This window comes from Carcharhinus amblyrhynchos, chromosome 24 (assembly GCF_965287045.1).
Source record: "Carcharhinus amblyrhynchos chromosome 24, sCarAmb.v2.hapA, whole genome shotgun sequence".
NCBI lineage: Eukaryota > Metazoa > Chordata > Chondrichthyes > Carcharhiniformes > Carcharhinidae > Carcharhinus > Carcharhinus amblyrhynchos.
The window spans coordinates 14,295,423-14,317,113 of NC_137347.1; the positions used below are offsets into that span (position 1 = coordinate 14,295,423).

At 41.2% G+C, this 21,691-nt stretch overlaps 1 protein-coding gene across 1 annotated transcript in view; it reads left to right on the forward strand.

Annotated features, from left to right (window-relative positions):
* The window catches only part of csmd2 (CUB and Sushi multiple domains 2), a 1,720,603-nt gene that overhangs the window by 576,736 nt on the left and 1,122,176 nt on the right, over window positions 1-21,691 (forward strand). The window contains exon 4 of the mRNA XM_080211135.1: window positions 20,871-21,065. Coding sequence (XP_080067261.1) covers window positions 20,871-21,065 — 195 coding nt within the window. The remainder of the gene's footprint in view (window positions 1-20,870; window positions 21,066-21,691) is intronic.

Consider the following 21,691-nt stretch of genomic DNA (forward strand, 5'->3'; position numbering starts at 1 on the left):
TATGCACATGGACACCAAGATCTCTCTGTTCATCCACACTACCAAGTATCTTACCATTAGTCCAGTACTCTGTATTCCTGTTACTCCTTCCAAAGTGAATCACTTCACACTTTTCCACATTAAACTCCATTTGTCACCACTCTGCCCAGTTCTGCAGCTTATCTATATCCCTCTGTAACCTGCAACATCCTTCCACACTGTCCACAACTCCACTATGTTAGGGTGCACTAAGGGAGAATTTAGCATGCCCAATAGACCTAACGAGCATGTCTTTCGGACTATGGGAGAAAACCAGAGCAGCCGAAGGAAACCCATGCAGACAAGGGGAGAATGTGCAAACTCTGCACAGTGACTGAAGCCAGGAATTGAACCTGAGTCCCTGGTGCTGTGAAGCAGTAATGCTAATCACTGTGGCACCGTCACCCAATTTGTCTAATCATGAACTTTGCTTATCTATTTACTTAATATTTGCTTCTTTCTCAATATTCAATTGTTCCCTTGCATCTTTATTGGCTGATGAAGTCCCAGTAGAGTTTAATTTGTTTTTATTTCTTGCAGTAGAATATATTGTCTCCTTGCTCTGTTGAACATCATTTTAAATGTTTCTCACTGTTATTTTACACCATTATTTGTCAATATTGTTGTCTATTTTATTTCCCCAAGTTTTAATCTCAGCCCCTCAAAATCACTTTTCTCCAAACTATTAACTTGATTTTCATCATCCTTATATCTTCCATGATCATCATCTTAAAGCAGAACATATTATGGTCACTATTTCCTTGATGTTCCCCCCCTCCTACTTTCACTTCTCTAGTCTGATTTAGTCCACTTTCCATTATTGAAACCTGGGATGAATCCTCTTAGCTTCAGCTTTTGATATAGTGGACTGGAAATTAGTTTTGTACATCTTTTAGGAATTCAATTCCCTGACCTCTCTTCTGCCCCTGGGTGGTCAGGGACATGGCTTGACAATGCCACAGCACTGCCCCCTGGCAGACTGGCAATGATCTCTGAGGAGCAGGCCTTGCTGCCACTCTTATTCACAGCACAAATCGCCTCTATCCTCCCAAAAGAATGACTAAATTGGGGAGAATCGCGATCAGAGTCACACCGACCCAGTAGGAATCACACTATGTTTCATTCTTTCAGAGAATTGTGCCATTCCTAATTGCCCTCCATTTCAGAGCAGTTGAGAATCAACCATAGTCTGTGGGTCTGGAGCCACATGTACTCCAGACCAGGTAAGGAATGGCAGATTTCCTTCCCTGAAAAACATTGGTGAACCAGGTGGGTTTTGATGACAATCAACAATGATTTCATGGTCATCATTAGATTCCAGATTTTGAATTCAAATTTCACTATCTGCCGTGATGAGATTCAAACCCAGGTCTCCAAATTTCGCTCTGGGTCTCTGGATTACAAGTCTGGTGACAACACCACTACACAGCCTCCCCAGGTCATCTGACCTTAAAGGGACTGTGCCTGAACATACACAATAGTTTTCTTAGAGATCTGGGATGCCTGAATATTTTCTTGATGAATCAGTCCAAACTTAATAACTCCATGTGTTAAAAAATCACAAAACAAACAATTGATACATTCTTCTGTGTGGTACATTTAAAATAACTGAGTTAATAGTAGATACAGGGCTATCACGTGAATGCATTCAATAGGCGTTCACCTATATTGTCAAAGTAGTTTTATAGCCTTTAATATCTTTGTATGGAGAGATTATCTTGTGGAAAAGCAGTCGCAAATGTTAATGTTAATTGATGGGTTGTTTAATGCTGCCTGGGATTGTGGGGGGTGAGGGGGCAGGGGTGGCGGTGGTGGTGGTGAAGATGTTTGATGTCCTTTATATGCAGAAATAACAGTGCAATCAAAAATCTCATTTCGGTTTGTGTAACGTGACCAAGCTTCAGCTGTTTTCTCAAATGCCAAGCTACAAAAGCACTTGATATTTAAGTCAATTATTTTTTGTAAAAACCCACAATAGCTGACACAAACTAAATACATCCTGAACAGCTATAAAATACAATATATCTCACCACTTGTGTAGCAACCATAACTCACTTTGATTTTGTCACAGTTCCTTGTGAAGGTAGTCATCGTACATCATGCCTGGCTCAGGTGGCACGCTTAATTTGCTGCATTTTCCAATTGCAGGGGAACTAATCTACAGTAAATACTTCCCGCACACTTTCATCTCAGGGTAAAAGCATTCTGATAATCAAACAGAAAGGTTCCTCCAAATTGTTGCTTCAAACGTTTTCTGTCTATCTCAAGAATATTTTTGTCACTTTGGAAATGATTTTAGGTCTACTGTCAGGTTTAATTGATGAAGATGTGATTTTCAACGGAACAAAACTTAGACATATGTTTCTGCTGTTCTCCAAGACTAATTTGGGAGTTTCTTCTGAAATGTACTCTGTCAAACTGCGATGAAGAGTAATAACCAGTAATAATCGTAAGAAACATTTATCATCAGAATCCTGTAATATCAATGGCACTAAAAGTAATGGCCAGGCATTTATTAGAATAGTAAAGTTACTTTCTACCTCCTCTTATGTGCCAGGTCACAGCTGGAGAATAAGCCCTGCTGTATTTTTAAGACTTCAATCAAGCAATTGAGGTGGGCCTGCTGGAATATAAAACCCCTAATTAAGGGCCAAATTGATGGGCCAATCAGGGAGCCTCTTGCTTTGTACTGAACTAAAAGTGCCAGTTCCTCTAGGACACGCTGCAGATACGGAGTTGCCAGCATTGGACTGGGGTGGGCACAGTAAAAAGTCTCTCAACACCAGGTTAAAGTCCGACAGGTTTGTTTCAGAGCACGCCATGATGTGGAGATGCTGGTGTTGGACTTTAGTAGTTCATGATACTAAATAAACCTGTTGGACTGTAACGTGATGTTTTGAGACTTCTTATTGTACTCCGAGTGTAGACTAACTGAAAGCACTGTGTGCTTTTGTTAGACTTGTCAATAAAGGGATTTTGGTGAAGGGACTTCTGCCCCCAAGGACTTACTACAGTATTGTACGTGAGTGATGGAAATTTGCAGCTAGGTAGTAGTAATCTGTGTATTGACCTGAGCGTGAAGATACCATCGTTGAACATGGTGGCAAGAGAATGGATGACGATGGCTAATGCTGCTTAGATGTGTCAATTCCCAGCTTCATCCAGACTGATGGTAATAAATAAATATAATAAATTGACTAGGTGTAAGAATGGTGGGTGGGATTTACATCCCAAGACTGGAAATCCCCACTCAAGGTCAACGGGCCTTTAAATGGCCCACCAAGCTTTCTATCCTGCCCGCTATGATCCCTGTGGAGAAAATTTACCCATGCTAACTATTTTCAGCAGTGAAATGAGGACAAATGTCTTGGAGCTCACGGGCAAGATTCTCTGATCTCATTCACCCCGTCACCACTGCCTGTGAGAACGGAGAATTTGACACTCAGCTGAAACTCCATTCACTGTCGCGAGACTGGTTAATTCCAATCTCACCCGAGACTGGACCATTCCAACCCATGTGTTTTAATTGGATTGGATGGACGGGTAGGAGCCTGCACGTTGCTTGCCCTGAAAGTGGGTGGAACAGGGTTCATTGAGGTTTGTTTAAGGTGGTTCACAAACTATCTCACCTGCCCTTCTGTTCCCTGTTCCTTCCTGATAAGCAATTGCAATTATTAAAACGGGAATTGTGAATTCCCTGTGATATGAGAACCTGCTTCAAATCAAAAGATGATTTTTGAAACGACCAATTGATTTCTTTTGAAATAGACAAAAGCCATCTTCCAGTGACTTGAGCTCACGTCCAAAGATGGCTGCTGAATTTGCTTCCCTCTATCTTTTACATTGCAACACCATTGAGTGTGAGTCTGTCGACCAAAACTCACCATGAATGATGACCTTGGGGATGTGTATGAAGCATACCCCTTTTCCCATCACCACACATTCCTGGCAATCATTTGGATGAAGAAAAATGAGTTGAAATAATCATTCAAACCCTGGCTGAGGGAGGAATTCTCAGATGTTATTGTCATCAAGTTACATTTGGAATACGTTGGCCGTAATCCGATTTGGATCCCTGGGGACTTGGAGAGAGCAGATCATGCAACAATCCCATCTCGCGTGTGTTTTAAACACCTACTTTCTCTTCACAATGCACTGAGGAGCCATGATGCTGTAGGAATAAGAACCTGGGTGGGTTTATCCCTTTCTTTCTCCACACAACTTGCAAGGTTTTGATTCCTGACTCCTCATTGTGACTACTGCAGGTGCCACAGACTAAGCTTTTTGAAGGAATTCATCCCAGCACCTGCTTTCTTCTGCAGCACAGATAAATTATCCTTCTGCATCTGGGAATCACTTCCACGCTGGAAGCATCAGGAGCATTGAGAGTCATAGAATCCCTACAGTGCAGAAGGAAGCCATTCTGCCCATTGAGCCTGCACCGACAATGATCCCGCCCAGACCCATGTATTTACCCTGCCACTCCCCCGATACTAACAGACAATTTAATATGGCCAATTCTGTACATCTTTGGACTATGGGAGAAAACCGGAGCACCCGGAGGAAAACCATGCAGACATGGGGAGAATGTGCAAAATCCACATGGATAGTGACTCAAGCCGGGAATCGAACCCGGGTCCCTGGCCCTATGAGGCAGCAGCGCTAACCACTGTGCCAACATACCGTCGAGTAAGCAGCAGAACCCCCAAATTCAGTCAACCAAATCACCAACCTTCAGGGACTGTATACCCCTTGAATTTTAGTTGACTCCAACTTGCTTAATCGATCCTTCCCCACACTGCTATCTACTTTGTGTGTGTGCGCGCACTTGAGTGCGTGCGTGTGCACATTAAAGCAAATCTTCTTTTCGCTTTAACTCAAGAAACTTGTCTGAATGCTTACATGCTATGATCATAGATTCAATTAACCACTCACTGAATTGGCAAGTGTATTTGTTTTAATAAAAACCTGTTGCAGTCAAACAGAGTAGGGTTGGTGTGGGGTAAGGTCAGGCTTTGTGAAGAGGAGCCTCTGACTTGGTGTTACCTATCTACTTTCTAACTCCAATTACTTCTTTAAAGGTGTTTGAATAGTGCAACCTAATTGAAGGAATCGTGTTAGGGTGAACTTTATTCCTGGAACAAAGATAAATTCAAAGACTTCTTCTTTGCTACTGCACTAAATTATCAATGCAATTTGTATTACAAGAAATAAAGAAAATAGGAGCAGGAGAAGACCATTTGATCCTTCACACTTGCTCCTCTATTCATTATGATCATGGCTGATCACCTAATAGCCTGATCTTCCCCCCACCCCACAACCTTTTGATCCCCTTCACCTCGAGTGCTATATCTAATTCCTCTTTGAAAATATTCCACGTTAGGAATGTTAATGTTAGCATTTGAACCATGATCCGTTTTAAGCTTCTGGTGTTGGCGTAAAGCACTTGTTTATTATTAACAGCATTGTTGAGATACATTTTCAAGTCACCTTTATCATACTCTAAAAGATGCGTCTGAGAATCAGAAGTGCACGTCCTATTGCATGAGCTGGCATTCCTTTTTTTTATCCCAGCCGCCCTGAATGTGGAGTTTGCAGCTTTGCACAAAGAGTTAAGTTGAGATCAACAAAGCCAGTTTTGTGTGAGATCCTAACAGACAGCTGACAGAGAAAAGAAAAGATAAAAGCCAGATAAAGCTCAAAGATAAAAATGCCAGTCATATTCCAATGTATTTTGGGGAGGTGATGGCCATGTGGCATTATTGCTGGACTATTAATCAAGAAACTCAACTAATATTCTGGGGACTTGGGATCAAATCCCACCACAGCAGGTAGTGTGATTTGAATTCGGTAATAAATATCTGAAATTAAGAATCTACTGATGACCACGAAACCTTTGTCGATTGTCGGAAAAACCCATCTGGTTCACTAATGTCTTTTAGGGGAAGAAATCTGTTGGCCTTACCTGGTCTGACTGCATGTCACTCCAAACACACGGCAATGTGGTTGACTCTTAACTGCCCTCCAAGGGAAACTAGGGATGGACAATAAATGCTGGCCAGCCAGCAACACCCATGTCCCATGAATGAACAATAAATTATAACTTGATTGGTGGCACAGTGGTTAGCACTGCCGCCTCACCGTGCCAGGGACCCAGGTTCGATTCCATCCTCAGGTGACTGTGAAAACTCCACACAGACATTCTCCCCATGTCTGTGTGGGCTTCCTCTGGATGATCCGGTTTCCTCCCACAGTACAAAAATGTATGGGTTAGGCGGATTAGCCATGTTAAATCACCCCATCAGTGTGTCCCAAGTTAGGGGAATCAGCAGTGTAAATATGTGGGATGATGGAGAGAGGGCCTGGGTGAGAGTTGCTGCAGACTCGACGGCCTCCTCCTTTGCAGTAATTCTATGGGTTAAAAATGCTGGCCAGCTAGAGACATCCATCTCCCACGAATGAATAATAAAAATACATTCCATTTCCTTTCCTCTTTACCACTTCTTCCCCCCCCCATTCTTTTGGCTGATGAACTTTTATTTTTGTATTAAGTATTATTTCTAGGCATAAATATGCATTGTCGAAATTACATTATTTTGTGTACTCTTCTTGTGTGGTTCCATATATTACCATGTCCAACATTGTCCCTTCAGGTTTCATGTAATGAGCTCATGTTCAAAGCAACTAACAAACTAGATTAGAGGAAACACAGATCAACACAGAACAGTCTTTGACAGTTCTAATTTCTTACTTCAGTGCTGCTGTCACTTTGCAATAATGTCTAATCTTTTGTTTCAAATTTGTGTCTGGGTCCTGACCGCACAGAGACAGTGAGCTAATTGGCTAATATGTCGTCCTATACATAAAAGCTGTACATGCAGTTGTTGGTCTGGTGTATAAATTGATTGACTTTACACTATACTGTCAGTTTTGGAGTTTTTCAGCCTGTGAGCCACTTAATTGATGCACCAGTGTGGTTGGGGATGTCACAACCGATGAAGTCAAAGTTGGGTTATGATTTATTGTTGAGTCCTGCAGCTGCCTGATCATTAAATGTTACAGTTTCATGAACACAGAGATTGATGGTAGGTGGATATTGGCCTTGTGGTAGGTGACAAGTCAACAAGTTGCTGGATGTCTCCATTGCCCTCAGCACAGACAATAGCTTATTCCTTTTTATAGGAGCATAAGAATTAAAAGCAGAAGTAGGCAATTCAGCCCTTCTAGCCTGCTCTGCCATTCAATCAGACCATAGCTGATCTCCTCCTGATCTCAAATCCCCCTCCCCATCTGTTCCCCAAATCCCTCTTTCCCTTTGATTAGAAATATGCCTATCTCCCTCTTGAAACCATTCAATGATTCAGATTCCACCGCACTATGGGGCAGTGAGTTCCACAAATTCACCACCCTCTACAAGAAGTAATTCCTGCTCATAGTTTTAAATCTCCTGCCTTTCAAACTATTACTGTGATCTCTTTTTTTTTCTAGATTGTGCCTTAAGAGAAAACATTTGGTCTACATTTACTTTATCAATCCTTTTTAAAATGTTATATACCTCAATCAAATCCCCCCTCATCCTTCTAAACTCCATGTGCAAGATCAAATTGTTTGATCTCTCCTCGTACGTCAACCCTTTTATCCCCAGAATCAATGTGGTGAACCTCCTTTGAGCTACCTCCAATGCCACGACATCCTTCCTCAAATAGAGACCAAAACTGGATGTAATACTCCAGATGTGGTCTCATCAACACCCTATACAATTACAACAATACTTGTCTACTTTTATAATCCAGATCTTTTGCAATAAATGCCAACACCCCACTTGCCTTTTTTTAAACACGCTGGACTGACACACTGATGTTTTGAGATTCATGAACATAAGCACCCATGGAGATATATATGAAGTATAATTTAAATGAGTTCATCACTAAATAATGTAAAAATTCCCGATGTGCTAAATGTTCAATGATGATCATCATTTGAAGATAACTTAATAAATCCTTTGTTCACCATTTAAAGTCGTAAAGTGCATCATGATATGTTCGAAAATGCCAAACACTGAAATAATACATAATATCAAAGGAGATTCTCCAGGCTCCTCGCCACATGTTTCCTGGTAACGAGAGGTGACCTGTTGTTTGCTGGTGGCGGGATTTCCCAGTATCCCGCTAAAATGTGTAATTCACATTAATGTCACCCGCATGCTGACAGGAAACTCACAGGAGGGGGTGCTTGGCAGGCGGGACCAGAGAATCCCGCTGGGTTGAACAGCTGGAGAATTCCGGCCATTGTCTTTTACACTAAATACTTCAAATACAAAATACGTGCAAACAAATTTTGAAAATTAAAATCTGAAAGTGCAAAGCACCTTGGCTGAAATTTTAATCTTCCTGACTGATATCAGCAAGAAGAATCTACCATGAAAGTTGTTTTTATGTTTTTCCATTCATCAGTGTATATACAGTGGTTAAACAGAATGGTCTCAAACATTAGTCAATACAATAAGTCCTGAATTAACAAAAATCTCTCCTTCATTCGTGGCTGGGATCCTGCAGTCCTGCTGAAAGAAAATGGAGTTTTGACTGGAATGTCAAATTCTCCATTCTCTCTTGCAGCAGAGGAAAATCAAAGAATCCCACCCAACCTTATGAAAATCTCAACTTTAAGTCCGACCGTATTAAGTGAACCATGGGTTTCTCATTCCCACTTCTGACATTATGATGGAGGGAAGGTCAATAATAAAGCAGCTGAAGATGCTCGAGCCAAGAACACTACTCTATAGAACTCCTGCAGCAATGTCCAGGGACTGAAAGGATTGACCTCCAACCACCACAACCATCTTCTTTGTGTTAGGTGTGACTCCAAGCAGTGAAGAACTTTTCTCCCCGTTCCCTTGAGTTTTTCCCAGGGCTCCTTGATGCCATATTCAGTCAAATATTGCCTTGATGTCAATCAAGGTTATGTCAATCTCACTTCACCCCTTGAGTTCATCTTTTTTATCCACATTTGAACCAAATGTTAATGAGGTCATGAGCTGAATGTCCCTGGCGGAATCCAAACTGAATGTCAGTGAGCAGGTTGTGGCTGAGTCAGTGCCACTTGATAGGATGTCAATGGCCCCTTCTATCACTTTGCTGACATTAACAAGTCACAGCACAAGTTGTTGTATGCAGTCAGTTGATAGCAAGGTGTTGGCTGTGGAAGGTGAGGGTGCAACCAGCTGCCACCCATTGATAATGAAGCCTGAGCATGGATCACCCATGTTGGCATTTCGAACAGGTTGCAGCCAAAATTTGTACAACTGTGGTCTGGCAGAAGCTGCAAGGCTGATGATGTCCAAGAATGTGAGGGAACTGTGATTATCCAGAAATAACGAAATGAGTCTTTCAACCAGTTGCTAAGCATAGTTTTTAGGTGTCAAATCATCCTAAGTAAACACCTTTTTCTGAATTGAAAACACAGCAGAAAGTTGTATTTTAAAATTAGACAGTTTACAGACTTACCATGACACAGTGTCACAATGGTTAGCACTGCTGCCTCACAGCACCAGAGACATGTGTTCGATTCCCAGCTTGGGTCACTGTCTCTGTGCGGAGTCTGCACATTCTCCCCATGTCTTCCCCCAGGAGCTCCAGTTTCTTCCCATACTCCAAAAGACCTGCTTGTTAGGTGCAATGGCCACGCTAAATTCTCCCTCGGTGTCTCTGAACAGGCAACGGAGTGTGGCGACAAAGGGATTTTCACAGTAACTTCGTTGCAGTGTTAATGTAAGCCTACTCGTGACACAAATAAATGAACTTTAAACTTTGCCATTTTATGCCAGGAGTTTCTTGAATTTTTTTGAACTCGTTGCATGATTTTTATGTCTTTTCATGCGTTTCATGTTGAAGTCAGACTGGGAAAAACTAAGAAAAATTCACGTCCAACTGATTCTGGGGCAAAAGCATTTGAAAATCACATATTTCCTACATGGACCTTATTTCCAGAGTCTCTTATTTTCTTCCTTTGTCGGTTTGACAGAATTTCAGAATTAATTATTTCATTGGTTTTGATGTTGATGTTTAGTTGCACAGTTTTATACAAACACATTAGGAAATAATGAGTTCTTCTTGAACATCCCAACAGCTGCTGTAAGCCAAAAAGTCTCATGACTGATCACTCTGGTTATCAGAAGGTTTTTTTTATGTAACAAGCATTAAACTGGCTGATGAATAAAACATTTTGTACAAGGAGATTTACAAATTACTGTTGTTACAGCTCTAATTAGGAAATTTAGACTAAGCATAAAGTAACTACCCCGGTGCCATCAATACAAAGAATAAACACAAACAAGATACTGTAGATGCTGGGAATCTGAAATAAATATAGAAAGTGCTTGAAAACACAGCAGCCATGGAGAGAGGTCTTTCGTCAGGACTGGAAAATATTTGAACTAACTCCTGAGGTCAGTGTCCCTTTCCAGGATTCCCTTTATTTACAAACTAATCTCTACTCCTGTGAGTGCTTCAGGTACAAAGTTGCAATCTAGAGTTTCAGTAACCCTGACACTCCTCAATATATACAGAAGTGAGACTCCCTGATTGGGCAAGGCAATTATTACCTCAATCAGGGAGCTCATACTCCAAGACGCAAACCTAATGGGCCTTTCTGAGGTCATTACAATATTAGATACAAGTGGGAAGAAATTTGTTCATGTTGACTTGATACAGACCAAGGGCACAGAGTAGGTCAGGCTACCTGCACAGAATGCTTCCATAATAGCATGGACCACGAATGTAGTGGTCCACAGTGCTGTCTGTCCCCAGGGAGCTGACCTAAGTTCATGTGACAATGCTACACAGACCAATTTCTCTCCCTGCAACAGCTTAGAATCTGGAAGAAGGTGGGATGGTGGGGGGAGGGAAAGAACAATGGGGAAGAAGGGCTGTGGTAGGCTGGAGGAAATGAGTAATTCAATGACAGAAGAGATGACAATACAAGATTAATGAGTGTAAGAAACAGAAATTAGAGAGGGGGTGTAAATGGTAATATTGCAATCTTAATATCAGAATCTGCTGTCTGAGAAAATGGAAGTGACTATGATCAGATGTCATTCAACTCCATATTTCTGCTTAGAGATTGTCAAGTTCTTAACTGAAAAGGTGAAGTGTTCTTCCTCGAGTTTGGGTTGAACCTCATTGGAATCATGGAGCAGATTGAAGAGACATAGATCAGAGTGGAAATGGATAGAGAATACAAAGAATAATATTGTCTCCGGCTGCTCTCCTATTCCTAGTGACTTCTCAAAGTGGTTGATTCTCAACTGCCCTCTCAAGTGGCCGAGTGAGACATTCAGTTCAAGGACAATGTATTCTGGCCATCCAACGATGCCTATGTCCCACAGATGAATAAAAAAAAACTTAAATTTACTAGAGTTAAATATTGTAACAGAAAAAAATGGATTAGGATTAAAGAATATGCCCAAGACCCTTATATAAACAAATTCATTTAATCGGATTATTTAACTTAATTTTCCAAAACTAGAGGATTCAATAAATTGTGGTTTATCATACAGCAAATATGTTCGTTATACTAGCTTGGTATTGTTAAGGTCGAGAGGATCACCATCAAAAACAAAATCTGATTTGGAATATTGATAGATCATTGGTGTTCAACTTTGCGTCATAAAACTAAGGGTGGGAATTTTCTACTCTGCCTGTTGTGGGAATGTTGCAGGTGGGGCAGAAAATTTAGTTGTCTGTTTAAATATCCATTAAGCATGGGCAGGAAATTCCGGACTTTAGATATGCACAGCTGGAAAATCCCACCTTCAGTGTCACAATTATTGATATGAGTTTTAGATAGCATAATTTATTGGTAATTTGTTGCAAGTCTCACTGAATATGTTGGCCAAAGTCAATCCTTTTCTGCTGATATGGTCAAATACGAAGGAATACGCTCTCTGGAAGAGAATTTCCTTGTCCCTTGTTGCAGCCATTAACCGTGGAGAATTTGACTAAAATTTTCGCTCCATTTGAGTTGATGTAGAAAAATTTGGCTGGGATTTTTTTTTACAAGCAATCGTTCTGCCGCATTTGATCTTCTAACGTTCACTGCACATAGGCAATATAGCCTGGGCATGGACTCAGGACATATCCCTTTTATATTGGATGAAGTTAATAGAAAAACATACAACTCTTTCATCATGTTGCAGGTTAACAGATATATTGAAACCATTTCTCCGCAGTGCACTGGTTCCAACCTCTGGGCTAAACCTTTCGCAAATTTGTTGTAATTGTTTTCTTTCCTGGTTCGTTGGCAATATTCCTTTGACTTAAAGCTGACACTTCTGTCGGACTTGTCATTCAATGTATTTAAAAAGTCTCTGTAAACTTCTCTCTGGACTCAACGTTGACACAGCTCAATGCTCCATTTCCTTTCAAAAGAATCTGCTGAAAACTGAAATAGAGACTGGAATTCTCCTGTCCCAGCCACAACAGAATTTTAGCAGATGGGGTGGGGAGGTGGTGGGGGACACTGTGTAAAAGTCCATTAAAGTCAGGCAGGAATCTTGGGTTTGCAGGCGAGCGCTGCCAGGGATTCCCACCCAACATCTCTCTTTTTTAGCATCTTAGTTTATCCAAATTAAACTTAATTCCGATATCTGATCCATCCACTAATTTTCAACAACTGAATTTTCTGGTCATAGCTGTTGTGAAATTGCAAATTGGCTGTTGAGTTTCCAACATCTTGGCAGTGTTTGCAATTTAGAGTTCTTCATTGGCTTTGAAGTGCTCTGTGACTTACTGAAGTTGCGAAATGTGCTATATGAATGCAAGATCCCTTTTTATTTATTATTGCCACCAGTAGGCTTACATTAACACTGCAATGAAGTTAGTGCAAAAACCCCTTCGTCGTGCCACACCGGTGCCTGTTCGGGTACATGAGGTAGAATTTAGCATGGCCAATGCACCTAACCTGCACATCTTTGGACTGTGGGAGCAAACTGGAGCACCTGGAGGAAAAGGAGCACACATGGGGAGAATTGTGCAGACTGCACACAGATAGTGACCCAAGCTGGAATCGAACCCAGGTCTCTGGTGGCAGCAGTGCTAACTATTGTGTCACCATGAACCACAGTGACGCAAAGATACTTGTCAAAATAATTTGTTTGGAAGGTTCTATTTCATTTTGCTTAAAAATTGCATCTGAACATGTTTTAGTTTATTCATTAGTGTCACAAGTAAGCTTACATTAATGCTGCAGTTAGGTTACTGTGAAAATCTCCTAGCCGTCACACTCTGGAGTCTGTTTGGGTACACTGAGGGAGAATTTGACATGGGCAATTCACCAAATCAGTGCATCTTTCGGACTGTGGGAGGAAACCGGAGCACCCAGAGGAAACCCATGCAGATACGCAGAGAATGTGCAAATTCCACACAGTGACCGAAGTGGGAATCAAACCCGGGTCTTTGACGCTGTGAGGCAGCAGTGCTAACCACTGTGCCACCATGCCTTGTGGGGGGATGTGTGTGATAGCCATTGTTTGTAATGAATGCCAGCTTTGAGTTTGTTCTGTGCAAACATGAGTTCAGTCATGTTTACTGGGCTCCACTAAGTTTGCTTAGTAAGCTAAAGGTGGGCTTCTGAAACGGCTCTATTGAATTTGATGAGAGTTGGGCTTTCAGCTCATCCTCAAACTAATACACACCTATCAGATCATGTTCCAAAACCACTAGGGGATTTTGTCAGAGTCTTTAAACTTCAGGTCTGACAGAAGGGGATCTTTAAGTCGTCAAACCAAGGTGAAGTATCAGAACCTTTCTTGATAAATCAAACCATTTGCCTCAACCTGAGGAGCAATAAATATTTTTTATGAGGTTTTAAAAATGATATTTTTACATAGGCAAATTGTCTTTCGTAAAGGGCAGATATAGGGAAACACTTCAACAGAAATGTTTGCCTTCAGACATACTTTTCCCTCTTTGATAGCAGCAATCATGACTGTGGATACTTATTCTCTGTGATCCAACTTGTACTACATATTGAATGTTAATCAATTTCAGAGCAGTCTCATGAGTTTCTTTGAAGTGTCGGGTCCTGGTGTATCTTGCAGCTGATCTTCACAAATGTAATGTCAGTTGGAATGCTAAATTGGGGTTTTAAAGAGCTGAGATTCTTCAGTGGCGCCACATTAAGAGAGGAAATTCAAAGTGTACTGCAATCAATCGCGTTAATCAACCCCCCACTAACCCCCCCCCCACCCCCTTTCCCCCTGGGTATATATGCAGAATAAGTGGGGTTTGACATTGGAAAATTTGAACTCTGTCAGAATAAATGATGGTAATAATAACGTGAAGTAAACTAACATTAAGCAAAAGGTAATTGTCTGGAAAGTTGCTATTAAGAACCATAAATATTTCTGACACCTCATAACATTAAGAAGTAGGTGTAGAGCTTGTAGTAAATTTGTATCCTGCTTGATAATCTACTAATATCCTACTTATTCTATCGCCCTGATTGCAAGGCTTTGCGATGTTGTTAAAAACTCGAGTATAAGCATATTGTTGACATTTATTGTAGAAGGAACATGATAAACATGCAGTACCATTGTGTCACAATTCAAGAGTGAGTTAAATAAAGGGAGACAAGGAGACTGCTATGTTTGGATCTGCAGATAATATAAAACCCCATGGATCAGTTGAACTTGGTGCTTGTTGCTTTCTATCTACCTTGCTAAAACTTTTCAAAATCAGCATGTAACATTACTCCAGGCTCTTCAAAGAACATAAATATGCATGAAGGAGCACGTCAAAAGATTGGAAAACAATTTGGAATGCACTGCCTGGAAGTGTGGTGGAAACAGGTTCAAGGCATTCAAGAGACCATTAGATCATGACTTGAATAGAAACAATTTGCAGGGGTATGGGGAAAGGGCAGGAGTATCATTCATTTGGAGAGCTGGTGCAGACAGGATGGGCCAACTGGCCTCTGCACCATAACAACTCTGTGATTAGGTGTCCTCAATTTTGACTGTTATTTTGGATTGTGTACTGCTGTAAACCTCAAACATCAGAAGCTGATTCTTTTCTACATTAATATAAACATGTTGAAGGTTTGAAGTTATGCTTTATGCTTGTTGCAGATCAGTGACTATCTAGTGTTTGTGAAGCATGTGGATAATTTTGCCTGAAGCCCCTGATTCTATGAAGTACAATTCTGGAATCTAAATGGAAGCTGCAGTCCCAGTTTTTACAGTGTTTGTGGTAGAATTCAATCAAATTAAAGTAAGTTAAGGTTATTTATTAGTCATAAGTAAGGCTTACATTAACTGCAATTAAGTTCCTGTGAAATTCCCCTAGTTGCCACATTGCGGTGCTTGTTCAGGTCGATGCACCTAACCAGCACGTCTTTCAAAACGTGGGAGGAAACTGGAGTACCCGGAGGAAACGCAGGAGGAGAACATGCAATCTCCACACAGACGACAAGCCAAGATGGGAATTGAACCTGGGCCCCTGATGCTGTAAAGCTGCAGTGCTCACCACTGTGCTACTGTGCCGCTCCAATTCAAGGTTGCGTGTGTGTGTGAATCCTCACTTTGAGCAGACAGTAATTAGGTTTCACTTTATAATTCATAACTTTTTGTGTATTCAATAAACTTCCAAATGTTCCAGCCAATATCCAGCATTTAAGAAATTCTATTACTTGTGTATATGATATATGTATATATATTGTATATTAGGGCTTGGGTGCAGACTGCCCCTTTAATGGATGATCCCTGGACAATTAACTCCTCTCAGTATGGGACCTGGTTGGGCAGTTAAGTCCAGGTCTTTAACCTGGTGTTGTGAGACCTCTTACTGTGTCAACGCCAGGCTTTCTGGCTTGGGTTGCTGTCTGTGCATGTTCTCCCCATGTCTGTGTGGGTTTCCTCCTACAGTCCAAAAGACATGCTGATAGGTCCATTGGCCATGCTAAATTTTCCCCCATTGTACCCGAACAGGCACTGGAGTGTGGTGACCAGGGGATTTTCACAGTAACTTCATTGTGGTGTGAATGTAAACCTACTTGTGACTAATAAATAAACTTTAAAACTCTTATAACGTGGAAGAGGTTGATTAGCAAAAGACTAAGGCATGAAAAATAAGAGAAAAATGACAGAACACTAAAATCTTAGTGGCCATGGCAGGAATCTCATGTGAATTGGTCGAGTATGATGAGCTTCCGATGTTCTGGGAGTTTGAACCACATTACCAATGGTATAATGAAGTTGATTACCCGACAGGAGTAATCTGTTGGTTTGATACAGATACATTTCTACCACAGACAATACAAGGTATGGCCTTGGCATCGTCATAGAAGGAAAATATTTTGTGAGGTGAGTGCCCCATCAAGCCAATAGTGATAGAGATTTCGCTCTTCTATGAGAGTTCCTCGATGAAATCTACAAGGAAAATGATTTAAATGCCTCTGAGGTATAGTTAGAATTTGATAGATTTCAGAAAATAAATGGGCAGTTCTTGGAAAACAGCAGCATGTTAAAAGATAGTTTAAACTGTCAATGTTCATTTTGGGGATCCCTGAATTGATACTAGCATTTAAATTTGTGAATCATGCTAAGCTATCTCACGTTGACAGACAATTGGTTTTAACTGGTGTTTTTTTTGGAGGAGGAGATCATGTTGCATTCAGTGGTGTAACCATTACTAAATCCTCCCCCCGCCCATCAACATCCTTGGGATTACCATTGACCAGGAACTCCGCTGTACTTGCCACATAAATACAATGGCTACAAGAGAAGGCCAGAAGCTCGGAATACTGGCAAGTAACTCACCACCTGACTCCCCAAACCTGTCACCATTAACAAGGCTCAAGTCAGGATTGTGATGGAATACTCCCCATCTGCCTGGATGGGTAAAGCTCTGTCAACACAAGAAGCTTGACCCCATCCAGGGCGAAATAGCTTGCTTACTGTCACCACATTCACAAACATCCACCTCCTCCACTGCCAACGTTCAATAGCAGCAGTGTATACTATCTACAAAATGCATTACAGAAAGTCACCCAAGATCCTTAGACAGCACCTTTCAAACCCATGCACTGTCATGTGGAAGGACAAGGCGAGAAGACACGTAGGAGCACAACCATCTGCAAGTTCACCATTCACTATCCCGACATGGAAATATATATGGGTCAACCTACAGCACGTGGACTGCAGTGTTTCAAGAAGACAGCTCACCACCACCTTCTCAAGGGCAACTAGGGGTGGGTAGCCAGTGGTGCCCATGTCTCATGGATGAATACAAAAATAATCAGATGTCTGATGCCTTAAAAATAAATTCCTGGTGAAACACATTCATTTCAGTCTTCATGGAACAAATGCAACAGTTAATAGATGCGTTGAGTGTAATTCAGAGCATTATTATGCAAGGAAATGCACAAAGCCAGAAACGTGCAAGGTAACAGGTTTTCATCAAGGCTGAGGTCTTTGAGAAACTTCAGAGACCACCAAGACATGGTGCAAGACCAAAGGGAGGTATAGGCCTCAATTCAGAAGATTTGCTACATTATAAAAGAGGCAGACAGTCACAGGGATTAGAAAGGTCCTGATAAGGCAATAAGTCATGTTGATAAGACAATATTTATTAAACGTGGCAGCTGAACTGCGAAAGTGCATTCCCCAAGATTAATCAGAATTAATTGCAGATTTTCAGACTTTGACCCACTGATAGAAATGAATGAGGCACCTTGTACCTTAAATGCTCATGTGTTTTGTAATGAATGTCCTGAGGAATAAAATGTGATACATCTCAGACTGAATAGTAGTAATACGAGTGATCGTGACATGTATTACAGGGCTATCACATTACAAGGTGATAGCCCCAAGTGATTACTCAATTGAAATAGCACTTGAATGAATGAAGGGGTGTGACTGTTGTGGGGTGTGTGGGGAAAGTTATGGGATGAGCAAGCTTTAAATATTGAATCAATGTTCAGAATGATAGCCAGGGAGTTACCTCCAGGTACTGGCAGAAGTGGGTGTAAGTGGGGGTAAGAAAGGACAGTGCAAATATTGATAATGAGTCTGGGAGTGAACCTTGCTGCATTAGTAAATTATCACATGCCAGAGATGCACCCTGCGATTAGAGCAAGAAGCAAATCTCATAAAAGTCATCCCAGCAGACCAGAAATGTGGAGATTGACACAATCCCAGAATATATTAGCCAAGGAAATAAAAGTTAGGCAAGAATCTTAGAACAAAACTAGAACACACAGTCCCATAGTGGCAGCTGCCAAGAAATTTGAGGATTAACTACAAGAGAAGGAGAACAGAGTGTGTGTGATAGTTAGAGTTTGGGGTTTATTCTGATGAACCAGTGAATACTTGCCAGCTTTGTTACACAGATTTGTACTGGAAAAGGCCACTGCAAATGGGACTTGTAAAGCAAAACGTGAGGCTTGTTGTTCAGGGGTCTGAAGAGCAACTATGCTACAGATGTTAGAGTTGATTTCCCCTGCAGCTGGGGAGGTAATTTTGGAAATATTCCTTTTAGTTCTTTGAGCATCACGCCCGTTAATATGTGGCTAAATCAACATAAAAGCTGCCGTTCTGCAGGATAATACTTTCGGGTGGGAGGTTTTTCAGAAACTTACCAAAAGAAGGGGAAGCTGCAGATTAAAAAGCAATGGAAAGCGGCCAAACTAATCATACGGTAGCTACTAGAGGAGATCAGAGGCCAGGAACCCTTCAAGTACCTCACCTCCCCAGAGCCTGTTGGCCATCGACACAGCTGAAGTCAGGAGTGTGATTTAATACTTTTCTCTTGCCTGGATGGTTGCAGGTCTATCAACACGAGAAGCCTGACACCATCCAGGATAAAACAGCTTGCTCAATTGGCACCCCATCAACAAACATACTCCCTCACCACTGATGCACAGTGTCAGCAGTGTGTACAATCTACTGCCAGAACTTATCAGGGCTTCTTAGTACCTTCCGAATCCGTGACAGTGACCATCTAGAAGAACAAGGGCAGCAGACACATGGGAACACCGCCACCTTCCAAGCCACACATCATCCTGACATGGAAATGTATCTCCTTTCCTTCACTGTCACAGTAGTTAGTGCAATAAGTAGTCTGGTCATAAAGTTTGAACAAACCAAAAGCTTTCAATCTATCAATTCAGATCATTTTACCTAAAAAAAAACCCCTAAGTTTCTAAGAGCCTCATTGGAGGTGTGCAAACCATTAGTGGAAACTTGTTGGTGATTTGTACAGTCTCAGTGTGTCTGCTTTTATGCTGGGGGGAGGTTACTGGAAATTGGTTTTTAGCACCAGTTAAAAATAATTATAACATTTTAGACTACAGCAAAAAAAAAAATCACGAACTAGTTGTTGTGAATGTGATGTACTCTTAAAATCCCCCTGATCTTTTGCACTATATTAGTTGGTTTCAGGATCATTACACCTTTGGGGTGGGGGGGGGTGGGGTTGGTGGTGGTGGTGGTGGTGGTGGTGAAAGGGTCAGAGGGGGTGGAGAAAGACAGCAGAATATTGTGGAAACCCCAGGTCCTGAAAATGATATGGTTTTATTTTATAAATCATCAGAGAAAATACTTAATAAGAGGAAGCACTTTGAATTATTGTGTGGATATAACTGCAGATTTATAATAATGAGGTTTACAATGATTTCATTAATGTTATGCAAATCTGAAATTTGGAAGCCTTGATGTGGTGGGTGTGTTGTAGTAATGTAGAATCTATTAAAATGCTTCTTTACGCAATGTACAAGGCTCCACTGATGGACTTTTTGCAGCTTGATAACTTTTCCTAGATTATTTTGAGGAACTACAAGTCTCTAGTTGCATACAACTGACCATAATGCATATGTATACATTATGGGCAGGATTCTCCAATCTTGTCTGTGGCCATCCCTCTGCAATTGAGAAGGGAGAATTTGGCACTCAGCCAAAACTCCATTCATTTTCAACAGCACCAGACTATCCCAGCCGTGAATGCGGATGGAGATTTTTGGTGCAGATTGTGTGGAACTTTGGCTAGAATTCTGCGATGCCGTACGCCCCATCAATGCTGCCAGTGAGAATGAAGAACTTGGTAGTCAGCCAAAGCTCCATTCACAGCAGTGGGACTGGAGGTTTGGGGTGGCATGGTCTCACTGTAGCTAGCACTGCTGCCTCTCAGTGCCAGGGACCCAGGTTCGATTCCTAGCCTTGGGTCACTGTCTACTTGGAGTTTGCACATTCTTCCTGTGTCTGCGTGGGTTTCCTCTGGGTGTTCGTTTCCTCCCACACTCCAAAGATGTGCGTGTTAGGTGGATTGGCCGTACTAGATTGCCCCTTAGTGTCAAGGGGACTAGTTGGGTAAATGCATGGGGTAATAGGGATGGGACCTGGGTGGGATCAGCCTCCTTCTGCACTGTAAGCTTCTATGATTCTATGAATTACAGCCCACATCTGTCCTATGATTTTTTGTAGATTTTCTCCTTAACTATTTTTTGAGGCGAGAGAGGGTTTTCTCATTTTTTTTTTCCATTTTGTGTTTCCTTTATCTTCTTCCCCAATTTCTCTTTTCCCCTTTTCATTTTCTTCCAAATGTAAATTTATTAAATTATGGCTGCACTGTAAACTATTTTCGATACTGTTATTCATTATGATTGTTGTTAAAACTTGAGCAGAAAAAGAAACAATTTTACAATGTAAAGCAGTGTTGATTCTCGAGTGCAGTTCTGAAATGTCACTAGTTTCAAATCAAAATTTGGCTGCAAGAATTGCAAGACAAAACTAGTTATGACTGTGAAGGATAAACTCGTTCAGTTACATCTTTAAAAAAATTCTTTTTTGTTATCTCTTTCAGTATTACCAAGTCACACTTGTGGGAATCCTGGCAAATTGCAGAATGGACTGCAGCAGGGATCCACTTTCAACATAGGGGACAAAATCCGGTTTAGTTGCAATGCTGGCCACTTCCTTGAAGGACATGCAGTGCTGACATGCCTTGCTAGCTCGGAGAACAGCGCCTCGTGGGATTTTCCAGTCCCCTTTTGCAGAGGTAAAATGAAACTTAATGGAATTTTCAGCTGATGAATCGGGATGTGCTTAAATCCTTGACCTAGTTCTCAGAAAATACTCTTTGTGGACTTCAGTAGTGGTGTGAATGCATACCATGGCAACATTCATTGGAGCAACCCATCTCATTTGTATTTGTTACTGTCATTTGAACTCTCATGCACGCAGCATTTCAATGAACTGAGTGTGTTGGACAAAGTACTGTTGAGTATTTTTGAACTGGTTCATTATTCATTACCATGCTAATTGCACGCAAGGTGCTAAATATAAGGTCACAGTGCAGTCAATCTTAGATAATTATATTTTGCTTGAAGTCTTGTCAGCAGAATTGTGACACCAATATGATGGTATCAGAAGCCAAGTGCCCCATGTCATTCTTTCCCCTTTTAGAATCAAAGCCTTTTATTGTGCAAAATTGCCCAGAACCCACTGAATTGTGAGAACCTGATGCTGCAGAACTTAATTAAACTTCTCAATGTGCATAGTCAAATGAGACAAATGCAAGGCTAAATAAGAAGGTCAAGAGTTTGGCCTTGCAAATTCCAGCAAGGGTGCAGGAGTGAGGATATACCAAAGCTGAAAATTAAAATAGAAATAGACTGACAAAGA